The sequence below is a fragment of the Botryllus schlosseri genome, chromosome 13 (genome assembly GCF_051294905.1).
Source record: "Botryllus schlosseri isolate E-star chromosome 13, Bs_hap1, whole genome shotgun sequence".
NCBI lineage: Eukaryota > Metazoa > Chordata > Ascidiacea > Stolidobranchia > Styelidae > Botryllus > Botryllus schlosseri.
This window is the reverse complement of record NC_137248.1, coordinates 4,168,335-4,181,849: the sequence shown is the minus strand read 5'-3', so window position 1 is coordinate 4,181,849 and position 13,515 is coordinate 4,168,335. Positions and strand designations below refer to the sequence as shown.

At 39.4% G+C, this 13,515-nt stretch overlaps 2 protein-coding genes across 4 annotated transcripts in view; both read left to right on the top strand.

Annotated features, from left to right (window-relative positions):
* Positions 1 to 13,515, top strand: part of LOC145454729 (uncharacterized) — a 70,627-nt gene that overhangs the window by 3,738 nt on the left and 53,374 nt on the right. Inside the window, exons 5-6 of one of the 2 annotated variants that reach the window (XM_080332721.1) lie at positions 1,273 to 1,470; positions 1,875 to 2,136. The exons of the other annotated variant lie outside the window; for it this stretch is intronic. Of the exons in view, the coding sequence (XP_080188847.1) occupies positions 1,273 to 1,470; positions 1,875 to 2,011 (335 nt within the window). The 3' untranslated portion in view covers positions 2,012 to 2,136. Of the gene's footprint in view, positions 1 to 1,272; positions 1,471 to 1,874; positions 2,137 to 13,515 lie in introns of those variants that run through there. 2 annotated transcript variants of the gene reach the window in all.
* LOC145454732 (uncharacterized) overlaps positions 8,019 to 13,515 on the top strand; it is a 34,557-nt gene continuing 29,060 nt past the window's right edge. The window contains exons 1-6 of one of the 2 annotated variants that reach the window (XM_080332724.1): positions 8,019 to 8,289; positions 8,369 to 8,524; positions 10,733 to 10,792; positions 11,294 to 11,380; positions 11,682 to 11,735; positions 12,327 to 12,536. In XM_080332724.1, the coding sequence (XP_080188850.1) occupies positions 8,211 to 8,289; positions 8,369 to 8,524; positions 10,733 to 10,792; positions 11,294 to 11,380; positions 11,682 to 11,735; positions 12,327 to 12,536 (646 nt within the window). In that variant the 5' untranslated portion in view covers positions 8,019 to 8,210. The remainder of the gene's footprint in view (positions 8,290 to 8,368; positions 8,525 to 10,732; positions 10,793 to 11,293; positions 11,381 to 11,681; positions 11,736 to 12,326; positions 12,537 to 13,515) is intronic. The other variant, XM_080332725.1, reaches the window with a different exon arrangement.

Here is a 13,515-nt window from a genome sequence, read left to right as displayed (position 1 = left end):
GAAAGAATATCCCAACTTCTTCCTTGCCTTCGATTTTCCGTGTTGGCTATTGGGGTTGCCATTGCGAGTCAGTGATCCTGATTTTAATTTGATTGAAGCTTCACACCGGGCGGATGTCTTTCTTGCGGCAATCCTTCGTAATATACCTCGCTCGATACCGGCACTGGAATGGGTTTTGCTCGGCGGTGTGGATGGTAGACAGTCGCCGATGCCCTTTTAAACCTGGCTTGCATATTGCGGGTCCAGTACTTTAACCACTGAACTAGGCGGCGGTAGCTATATAGCATCGCAAAATGAAAATGCATCCGCCGTTCGAAACGATGTAAAGCAGGGGTGGCCAACTACTGTTTGATTGAAGTCGAATGGAATATTTTTAAGACGCGCAGTAGACCAACTGGCCACAAAAACAAACGCAATAACGCAGGTTTTTCCGACACTTGCAAATAGGCAGAATTCTCTTGATCTCTCCCTTGCAACCATTCGTCACATTGATATTATTCCCTGGCGAGATTCAGAGAAATGAACATTTTAAATGAAAGTGAAATTTCTTTATAAAGGATCACAACAAAGCCCTGCCGCTGCCTGCCAGTATTTTCATTATTGAAGCAAATGATAAAGCAGTATTTGTTGACACGAATTCTGCATGTAAGCACATTTGCGATTGCGATGTTTGAATGAGCTGAATCCCAAGAGACAGTATGACTACGCCGGAACTTGATCTTCTTTGAATTTGAATTACGCGAAGAATTTCTGTTATGAAACTTTCCTATATCTTACACTCGACAAATACATAAGTAGAAGCAATCCAACTAGAAAGATAAAGCAACAGGTATTACTTGGATTCTAAGTTGGCCATGTCGATTAACAATGCGAAGGGCGACAATTATAGTCGTTCATTGCTCCGTGGGTGGGCGATAATAGGTACGCTACCTACGTCCTACAATTAATTCGGCTAAATCATTAGTGAACAAATACATCATAGTAATGAAGCATATTGATGAAGTCTAGTATTCTGCACAAAGACGCATAAAGTTTAATCGCGTAAATGGCGTTATTTTCTAATACTGTTGATAAAAATAAAAATATTGCCCTAACGCTGTTTCAGAAAACGGACACGTAATCGTCGTGATAAGCCATCCTGGTGTAGGCATACTGAATACTGATTGTGATTTTATAGCATATTGCACGAGATAGACTCCCTTAGCTATCCAGTCACCCGATTTGTTTCGTGAATACACTAAATTACTTGAAAACATAACACGCGTTTTACAGCGATAAGATACCAGTATATCGGGAAAGCAGCCACATACGATATGTCTGTGCAACATTGCGAGCGACAAGGCAGAAAACTGTGTTATTCATCGGAGGTATGCAAATCTAGCCAACCGGTTCTGGGGTCCATCAAGGGCGACAAATGGATCGCGGTTAGAGATCGGCATAACGAGTGGATACAGATTGGAGATTCCGCTGGTAATACTATTTTGGCGCGAAATTCCTTCACCCCATGTTCGGGTCGACACCAGCTGATAAACCATCGGTAGTAGTTGACCAACCCTAACCGTTACGGTATCATGTATGTGTGGTATCGAAGCGAATAGTCCTATTTTACAGGCTTCGGATCAGCGAGAAATTAGAAGCGTCGATGTATAAAACATTTGATCAAACTATAGTATTTGGAGTTGAAAATTTCAACCCTATACGTAGGCTACATGTTATTAGAATTTCGAATGAGCAAAAATAGTGATATACGTCGGCATATGATATATGTGGAAATGATGTCTTATGGTGCATCGCGCATCGGGCATAGCCACGCACCCGCACCTTTTCCCTATGCATATGCTTTTATTTATAATCAGTGTATTATCTTTCACCAGGACGAACATGTAAAACGCATGGCATCCTTCACGGTTTTGCGACTTGGGGTGTGAGGACGGATGGAAGTCTACTGAATCATGTGGGCTATGTTTATTGTTGCCGAAGCTCTGACGGTAGACAGTGGAATCGACCATGATTCGTAACCCCGACGATGCAGTCGTTCTTGCAACAGACAATGTATTGTCTTTTAGGCCTACATGTATGCGGTTCTACGAAGGCATGGAACGTGATACGTTCTTCGAATAAAAGTGATGTGTCGTAGTGGTGAGACAGCGTATGGGGTATAATTAGAGTTGCATTTGAAACAAATGTTGTTTACAACACTTTCTTTACAAAATGATTAAAACAGTGCTTTAAACAAAGGCCCGTTTAAAAAAAAACACTGTTTTTTTTCTTCAATTTGTACAATTAGGCCATAATTGTGTAAATACTTTCCAAAAACATGTTTTATGTGCCCACGGACGACGATAACCACCAGATATAGTCAACGTATACGATATCTGATGGTTGGAACCCTCGAAATAGTCAGTTCAACAGCTATAGTATAGATATGGATCATTGGTACGGAAAGAATGTTCTGATGATGATGACTGGCGCCGTAAAATGCTGCATAACGATGTAGTCCTGGTTGGATATTTTTGATCCGGATATGACAGGGGCTGGAAGCCCTTTCCGTCAAAGGAGCCATACTTACCCGATAATTTCAATTGTGAATATCAATCCACTATGACTTCACAATTGAATATGCGTGACGTCATAGCTTAGACAAAAACATGTTTGTTTTGAATTGTGTTTTTTTGTTTGTTTTAAACACAACCCTAGGTATATAATCCACAGCTGCCACACCAAAATGTGTTGCGGGTTCGAGTCCGACCGAGGTCGACTCCAAAATTATGGTTGGAGGTTTATCTAGCCTACTCCTAGCCATAACATCCGTGTAAGCGCTGTGTTATGAAAGCCTAGAAGGGGGTCGTGCTACAAGTCGGCAGCTACAGAATAAAAATGAAGAAAATTGGTCTGGTGTAAATGACCATAGTCGTCGACAAACACCATGAATACCACAAAAAAAAGATTGGTTTAAAAAAAACGGATTTACCGAGCGTGGGCTCCTCTCCGTAAAATTATCAATCCCCAGCTGACAATAGAAAGATATAATAATAATAATATCAACATCATTAACCTATCAATTGCCGCAAAATCATTTATCGTTTGACGCCTGCGATTGGGGCAGGAAACACCAATTTCCGCCGCCTAATCGGCAGGGTTGTAACCAAGTCACATGGTTCCGAGTCACGAGTCAATCATACTTTTGTGGTTTCGACTCGAGTCGAGTCGAGTCATTTTCAATTCATTACAGACTCGAGTCCGAGTCCAAGTCACCGTTTAAAGGGTCAAGTCCGAGTCATGGTGTTATGACTCGAGTCGAGTCCAAGTCACAGTATTGAAGTCATGTTCAACTCATATTTTCAATCCTGCTTGGGTGATATCGAATTCCTTGTTTGCGAAACATGCTCATTTTGTCCCTATCAGAGTCTTGGCGCGTGTTTATTTAGGCAGATAACGGACAGGTCCTGGCCTCATTTACCGATGCTAAATATAACTTTACTAATCTTAGAACTTAAAATCAAATATCTCTCTTGTCAGTCTGATACATCACCAATACAAGCATTCAGTTTTTATTATGAGCACATCGACGATAGCTCACGAATAGCTGATAGAGAACCAACGAATTCACGTCTACATACTACCTGATAGAGAACCAACAAATTCACGTCAAGATACTAGTTGATAGAGAATCAATAGATGCATGTTTATGTAGAGGTATTTACAACAGGCCAGCATGCTGTAAAAGCGTGCATGCAACTATGTGCATTGTGCAGTGAACAACAGAACAGATACCTTTTGATTATACTAAAGGTTTTCCCAATTGCATTACAGACTACATCGCAGTTACAGCATTGGATAAATAATTGTACAATGGGGCTGTTCAAAAACATTTTTTCAAATTTTCCGGCTACTTCTTCAAATTGCTAGATTGCCTAAAAAATAAAATTTGGCTCAATTCCAACCAGTAGAAAGCAATGCTATGAAAGAAAATTTTAGACTAATTACAAATAGAGATTTTAGAATTTTACCGGCTATCTCATGATATTGTAACATTGTGTAAAAATATGATTCATAGCAAATTTGACTCAATTCCAACTAGAAAAAGTGAAGTTATTAGAGTAGAATGTTTTGGATATGAAAAAATAGTCGGCTTACTACTATGTAATTATATTATATGAAATAATTTCTCACTAAAATACTCCATTTATTTTCAAATCCAAAATATTCTCCTCTCACATCATGGATTCCACTTTTTTTCAAATTAAGCCAGATTCAGTGTTCCTTTTATGCAACAGAACAATTTTATCAAGTAACCACCCAGTAAAATAAAAAAGAAGTTATTTTAGAACAGCCATATTGTACAAACATCACACAACATTAGCCATTCATTATTATACTCACGTGCACAATGCACATACCTAACAAAACGTCAAATGGACGAGGGGCATTGTGTGTTTTCACAGACAGCAGATCAAATCAATGAGTTAGCCTACACCTAAAAAATACTAATGTGGAAAGGAGATCCTCAGATATGTTAAAGCGGCATGGCCGTAGAATGAATCCACATCTGCTGAATACACGTTCCGCTAGTGCACTAGATGCAGGAATTGACAAGCATTTTTGAACCACACTGAAGAGCATTGAATACTCATTCTTTCTAGTCACCCAAAAATGCAAAGAATCATCGCCTTCAAATCTACACATGAGCTTATCAGTCTCTTGACCATCTGAGTCATTTCATTGGCTCTAATTGAACTTTGCTTCAATTGTTTGCTTGTATAATTGAAAAGTCTTGAGTACTTTAATTGCGGAGGATCTATTACCTCTTCATCACTGGACGATTTTGTACAATGCATTATTGCTACTATGTATCATTTTCTGTTGTTTTTACTGTGGCATATCTGATATCAGACAAGTGCAACGAAAGCAGTGGTGATAAATAGCGATGTCGGCAGAATTCGTCGGATGCGTTGATCTAGCCATTACGATTCGCAAATTTCTTCATCTTCAAGTCATATAAAATAAGCCGAGTCAATGACTTGGGTCGAGTCATGCGTAATGACTCGAGTACAAGTCGAGTCAATCCAAATATTGACTCGAGTCGAGTCGAGTCATAAAAAAATCGTGACTCGAGTCATTACAAACCTGCTAATCGGTCGATTTCACCGAAACAAATCCAATAACTGCGATGTCCGCGGTTGGGCCGGAAATTTCAGTGAACCGAATGATCATCACTCCCATCACTGCATCAGGTTGAAGTTGAATATTAGCGCGTAGAACAGGAAGCAATGAATAACAGAATACGATTTTGTTCAGCATACTTGATTTTAGACAAGTACCAAGTGATTCCACTATATACAATCCCCATGGATGATTTATCTGCGTCACTGTCTCATATAGTTTTTGCATACATCATTTAATGGCGCAACGTCTCTTGATCCCGATGCACTGACGAGCTGCCGACCCCCTTCATATTATTGCGCGAGCCCTACTAGGGCTCTGGCTGTTCAGTATTCATGCTTGGTCACAGTGCGTTACAATGACCTGGACAGTATATCCGTGATTTGAACGCAGAGCCACATTACTAACGTGTTGCGGTTGCAGTACAGGTCGTTGATTCAATCACCGCGAACAATGTGTGTTTATGATTCGTGTATATCAGTGAAAAAATGAGTAATACCCATACACAAATGATATTCGTTAATATCAGCGACATATATCAAGCTTTACAGCCGCCTCTGTATTCGAAACAACTTCCTACGATTGATGTGAGGTTTCGATATTCATTTCCTAAAACATCAGCCACTTATCTATAGCCAGCTGTATTAGATATGCTATATGCTACATGTGCTATGCACCTTGACCGTTTTAGACAATCAACTAGCGACAGTATTTTATCATGACAAATCCCGGTTGGGTCTTTCCGTAAGAACAGCGAACCATAGCAGGAGAACTATAGATAAGTCTTCAAAACGTGCTACTGCCGAGACTCGATCCGCAGTCTCTCGTGCATATGACGGTGGATTTACCAAATGTCCAAACAAAAAGTGTCATAACAGCGAGTCAGTCAAACTAGAGCAAGCGCCACGAAATGAGATGAATCCATACCCCAGTTATGACAACCCTAAAAATATTTTGAATGAATCGCAATCATGACGTTCACTATGTTGACTCTCACTATGTTGAATGCATCGACCGCTATTAGGGTTGGTGTGAATGAGAGGTTCACGTTCGGTGTGTGAACTTCTGAAGTCTGGAGGTTGATATGTGTTTATTACGCTATGAAACCTTTCACGTCGTTATAACATCTTTGCTTCGGACCACTCTCTGCATGGCGATGGCAGCATGTAAACGAGCATGCACCTTGCCCCTTTCGAAAATTTCGTTTGCTTTGTTAGAAAAGTTTGCTGTAAATTTTCAGCTATCCGTGTATGATTATTTAGTGACTTTCTGTTGTGAGCAACAACGCAAAAAAAATTTATCATATATCAATGATTGACATCAACGGATTTGATATAAAGAATGCATCGTTTACTAATGTGAATAATATATCAGGCGTACGGGGTCTATCCTGATTTCATATGTTTATCGCGTCATAAAAACCAAACCCACCCAATTGGGGTGCTTGCCACTGTAACACTTAATTCTTCTGTAATATCTGTAACATGTATAGAAACCGATATTTCACCCTGATCAATATCGATGTGGCAATAGTCTGACGTGTTAGCAATACATTGTCCGGCAGTCTAGCCTACACTATAGACCAGGGTCAATCATTCGACCAGCTGACTGCATCTGGCCCGCCAGACAAACGCAAGGCGAAAACGCCAACGCGAAACCGTTATTGCAGGTTCATCATCATCATCATTGGTTTATTAGCAATTTTATCGGTACAATACACCACAAAATGCGATACAATGAATATATAGGAAAGTGTCGAAGCGACTTGGAGCAGTCTATTGAATCAGACACCCACCTTGGCCTAGGCGATGTAAAGAGGAGGCATGCACACTGAATGAAAAGTAAAGAAGATAGTATAGAAAAAGGCAAGTAGCAAGAAAGGGGGTGGCATGTCATGGAAGACGAGATCGATAGGTCAGTCGTGGTCCGGTAATGTTGAGGATGGACTAATATTCAATTAGTAGTAATTGCGTGTATTTCGGCTTGAATATGGACATGCTCGTCGACTGTCGGATGACCAGGTTGCATGGACATTGGACAATATATCGAAAGATCCCGTGTCTGGAGTGAACCATAACGGTGACTCAGTTATAATGACCCCAGCATCGGCGTTTTCAGTATAATTCTTTGTATACCTCACAGCGCATGCGCAGGGATAACGCTACATTACGACTAAACCAAAGGGAGCATACACATATGCCAACTTATATCGTAGTTAGCGCCACTGTTTCAGGGAGTTATAACTATATTCAATAGGCCAACCACCCTATTTTTGCGATAAAACGTTGCCTGTGAGGAAAGATCTTGCCAGAATATAGAGCCCCTCTATGATCCGTAAGATAATGTAACATACGGTTATGTATATAGGATTGATAGTAAAGTATCCACGTGAAAAACAAGGGTATCGATTCAGAGGCAACGGTTTGATATCATTTGACTAGACCAGCCCGCAAGCGATCTAAAGGTTTGAATCCGGCCCGCGCAAGTTGAGTTTGATACCTCTGCTATTATAGACTGTTAAGGCGCAAGCATATATTCTTTTGCAAGTCCTCGTCCAAAGTTTTGCCAAAGCGACGGAAAATAATGATTTTATGTATTTAATAAAGCATTTGATCCAGTTGATGATACAAAAGGGATGCTTAGAAAGTCAGCTTTCACTTCAGCCGGGCCCCGCTTCAGCCTTGTCGTATAATGCCGCCTAAGTGTACGGTTGGAATTAGCAACATGACGTCTCGTGGCGTCTTACGTTCGCGCTCACTGTTCAGTGTTCACGTTCGCGTTCACACAGAATCTTTCAAAATGGTTCGCGTTCACACGAACCAGAACCATTCAGGTGTTCGTACCATCACTAATCGCTATCATGAAAATATCTTTTGACAGTCGCTGTCTCAATGCCTCCGACGGATGCCCTTTGCTTCACACTATGAATAACTGTAGAATAGTAATACCATCGTAAAGTACTGATACAACCAATACCAAATATCATCGGAAACTCACGGACTCTCATATTCCCGTTGACGGCAGCAGCCTAGGATCAGTGTAGAGAGATGCAGTCCGTTAAATATTGTAATGAGTATGCGAACATAGAGGATCGTAAGACATATCGCGACCGGGCAACTGCAAACGGTGAGAATGGATGTACAAAAAGTCACATTAATAGCTATTCTCCGACACCTATCAATAAAACAAATGCCGTTTCATTTAGACGGCGATAATCGGCCAGAGAAGTCAGCAGAACAATCACGCTGGAGTCATGGGAAACGGGCAGTTGCTATGTATTGTTTACTAGTCGGAGCAACTACCGCGGGGTTTGCTGCCGTTTTCATAATAAGCTTTGAATTCCAGGGAACATGGCGCCGAGGTTGGTAATAAATCGGCAAAATATGTAATCTTTTGGTAGAGCTATAACCTAACAGGTGTGGCGCTTACGTATAACGTAGGAGTAGATGTAGTCCATGCGCTTAAGACACACGATTTACTATGCGATACGCAAGACTAAATCTGATTTAATGAACAGATAGGAGGGTCTTGAGTCAAAACTGTTGACACGACCTATCATTCACCCATTTTCTTGCTTGCATACTAGCAGGTATATATGTATCAGATTATACTATCCGATGGTATTCATGTCTATATTCCTACGCTCCGTGTCAATCCCTCCATTTACACGTGCCTTATCAACAGCGAGACAGGCGAGGAGGAGCCCAGAATTATCCGACGCTTCGAACGTGCTACAATTAAGCTCCGAGCGAACAACCGCGTAACCAATTACGCCGCTTGCTCAGTGTCATGCCTACAAACATGTTATGCATAGTATATAGCATAGGTCTCAAACTCAAATGTGCTCGCGAGCCAATTTCCTACTTTTTGATGGTACGCGGGCCGCAGCACCAATAATAGGAGAATTTAATGTATTTCCAAGTAGGCCTTATTTGACGGGACCTTGTAGACTGACATTCCACACGCATCGTAAAAATGTGATTTACTATTGTGAATTCACGCCTGGCACGAAAAAATAAGATTTTTAGATATTTGAATAAAATTGTTGCTGCACTTGGCATAATTTGTTAAAAATATTAAGTTGTAGACACCATGCGAGAGTACAAATGCATCAAGACATCGTAAAAGCTGTAGGAAAGTTGACGTGCCGCAATTATAGGTAGAATTTTAGAATTTTACAAAGATTGATCTGATATAAGAGCATCCGGGTCTCGGGTATACTCCTGATAACTAGGCCATTGATCATGTCATTACCAAGTGAAATTAAATCACCGTTAGATTCAGCTTCGACTATTTGAACAGATCAATAACAACTTGAGTATAATGATTACTGTGTTATAGCAATAGAAATATCCAATCGCCCAATAATCCATTTGTGTTACAGCGGTGAAGCGTAGGATCGACTACTTTATACTCGCAACATAATTTGAGATGGATAAAGATACCCAAGATGACACAGGATGTAACCAACTATACATCAAGAGGGCAACATAATGTCAATGGTTTCTATACCGACCTGCCCAAATATCTAAAAAAAGCTACGAAACGCAAACTACGACCTTTTGATATTTTGCTATTTTCCATACCAGTTTGATAGTTGTTGAGTCCGTGGTTGTACCAAGTCACGGCAATCTGCGTCACAAAATTCATCTGATGTTATCTTTTGATGCGACTCAACTCGAGTCATTTTTTTATTTTATCACCCATTGAGTCGGAGTTCGAGTAATTGTACAAGAGGTCGCGCCCAAGTTTAAATCACGATTTTCAGTACGAATCAGCAATCATCAACGGGTCCTGTTTAACCATCATAAGTTTTAGAGCGGATTTTAAGTTCTCAAATTAAAAAAATTGGTACTTAAAGATTGTCGAATACTTCGAAATCCAAAATTTCGTCGCGGGCAGCTTGTTTGAGACCTCTGGTATATAGTATATAGTAGAGCATGTATACATACTATATTCTCATAGTCTCATATTCTTCCTTCACAGTTCTGTTGAACTTAAATGAATTTTATCGATATTCGGCGTATTCTATAAACATAAGGCGGGGTTGAGGAATAAGTTTTTAAGACGGGTACGGGTATATATGATAAACCGTTATTTCCATTATTATCAAACCGTCATATGCTTCCAATTATAGATTGATCGCCTGTGGCCAATCCCCTATAGAGGACTGCAAAATGTCACCTAAATAAACAGAATGGTCCTCCAAGTGGATCTGTGAATGGAATAAATCACATCATATTCTCATCTTTAAAGTTTGTTGCACGTGTAAAATTGAGTAAATCCTTCCGCCCAAGGCAGGATTCTTAAATATGGTAGGAATTAGGACCGATTTTATATTGATGCATATACTCCACTGTTCCATTTCCGACTACGGGCATTTTGAAGAAAAATTTCAACGATAAGTTACGGATATCGAGGAAAAATTTATGCAGCTTCGTGAAAATAATTATAATGGCATATATTAATACTTAGCACTCTTAGCACACTTAGCACTCCTCCACGCGATGTCAAGACAAAAATTCTCACATATATGTATATATATTGCGTGTTTATATTGTTATCCCAGAATCTGGAAAAGTTGCACTGACGCTTCAGCAGCTGAATGACTCGAAGTCAAATTATGAAAGTGCGTATACCATCGTTGCTATTATTATGCCTAAATGTATATTAAATGTTGGAAAACAGTCTAATGTTTAAGAATTGGAATGTCTCGTTTGAAAAATAGCTTTAACTCGAAAACATATGGGTTGAATTATTTATTTAATAGGGTTAAAATATAAAATGAATAAACTCCGGTATCCTCATCGCAAGATATAGAAGATATATCTTCAACAATGAATTTTGGTATTTCGTGTTCATGAATAATTGAACGTGGTTAAAAACGAATTCAAATCTACCAAGTATTTGCTACTTGAAATATCTTCATTCAGAAACAGATGTACTTTATAATTAGACATATCAGCGACCAAAAGAGAACGGGTTTTCATGCCGACAAGCACACATCAGTCTCACAGTTTGGTGGTGGTGCAGTTAACTTACAGTGCATTATGCAGATTCCGCGAGAGAGTATTAAAGGGGTTGTGGAAAGGATCAAGTTTATATAAATATGCCCACCCTCCTATTTCAGACCTACTGCAACTTGAAGAAAAATATCAGCGACAACTGATGGATCTCGAGGAGAAATTTCGTCAGCTCAATGAAAAGAATGATAATGGTGCGTATTGATGTTTAACGCTCGTAAACAACACACGTTTCATGTGATGTCAACCTGAGAAGTGGCATTCGAAATGTGATCGTGCAATTGGATTTTGGATGGGCGTAGATGCAATTGCAATATCTAGATTTAAAAACAAAAAATCAAACTTGAATTATATATATTTTGGTGTGTTCATGGCAAAACGTATAACATCATTTTTATCACGAAGAGCATTTGTTGTGCCCATAAAATAATTATGAACTACTGACAAAATGTATAAGTAATAAAAAAAATAACTACACAGAAAATCTTCATTCAGTAACTCTGCAGCTACGAAATCTGAGCGAACAAATGAAGAAGAAAACTCATGTCGGTAAGAACATATGCTTTTGCGTTCTTTTTCGTTTCATTGTTCAGAAGGAAGAGGACTCGGGGATATCTAGATCTCCATGAATTTCAGGTGGACGACAACATGCACATCTATACACAAACACATCTATACACATCTAGTCTAGATACATAAAGATAGATATTTCTTTGCTAGGGTTTAGTTGGCGAAGCTGATCGAAAATGAATTTCTCATATATTCGATGCTTTCTGTAAAATCGTAAATAATGCAGAGCAAATGATTTAATCATGAGATATACGAGATATATAAAAAAATAACATTATACGGGTAGGCTGCATGCAGGTGCTCAAGGCCTGTAACAGTTGATATCTTGGGACGGTAACAATTGAGCAACTGTTCAAAGAAATTACGTGTCCTGTATATTTTTACCAAAAGCTATCAGTTTCACACAATGCATTGTTTACAAATGACCCGCATATGCAACCAGATTCTCAGCTGTGTTTGGTGATTGTATCACGGCACTGACGTAGATATCACCACTCTATTATCAGTTGATTTGTTCTGATCAGCTCCATTTACACGGGCAATAAAAATATTGTATATTGAACTTGGCAGGTGCCAAACAGTATTATCACACTTCAACGCTATCATGGCAAATCAGTAAATTGTTCTGTGAACGAGATGGTCAGAGTCTATGTGCCTGGAATCAGTTATGCTTTCCACGAAACGGCAGTTACGAATTCATTGATGATGTGATACCAGGCGATCATTACGTGGCGGTTTCAGATTCCTACAACGAATGGGTTGGAATTGGAGATTTCCAGGGTAAGCGTTATATGTAAATTGTACATTGTTCTTATCTGATCAATATGCTGTTGCTTTTAACCCAAGAAACGTTAGTGATCGCTCTAGACGTGTTTCGGTTCAGTCCCGCAGATATTGACAACATAAACGAATACATTGCACACGACCAGGTAATTGTAAAAAGGTTTGGCACTAATTTTCACGGCACGTCACTGTGCCTTAGCGATGTAAAATTGAAAATAGAGCCTCGTATCCCCATGGCGACAGATTTCCTTTGTCTTGGACGAATGAAGTATATCAATTAAGTAGGGGAGATGTGGTACCGATGGATCACTGGGACCGAAAATACTTGAAAAATTCTCCATGATAATTCCATGATCATACTCCGTGAATTTGTCTACAATTACACGCTGACAGAATCTTTCCTCACATGCAAAAAAATCCACCGGCGTGAGTTATGGGGTCTGTGACGAGTGATTTACGTTTTAGGGGGTGTAAAGTAAATTTGGAACGACATTTGCATTTTTCTATATCACCTTTCAAACTAACAAACCCGCCATAATTGTTGATGTGAAGTATAGAGCTTGTATCAGGGTATATAATGGCACATATTTATTGAATCAATACCATCCTCGAGTGGACTATTTTCAAGTCAATTACCATATTTATGGGGTGGGGACCTATGGTACCATAGTCAAATCAAGCAAAATAGATGGACCAACTAATCACTTAACAACAGAAACTCGCCTACGTATATATAGGCTGTAAATCATAGTTACCTGTGGTGTTTTATCGCTATTACGAGGCATTTGAAAGTCAAAATGTCGATTTGCGGATAATATGTATGTGGCATTAATTTTGTAATTTTAGGCGTAAATCAAAACATGATTTATGCAAACATTTGAGTTAATATAATATATTTTATTCTTGAAGGTCGCGACGAAACATTCGTCATTGGCTTGCTGTAGCTTAGCTTATAGTACATACAACAAAACAAGTT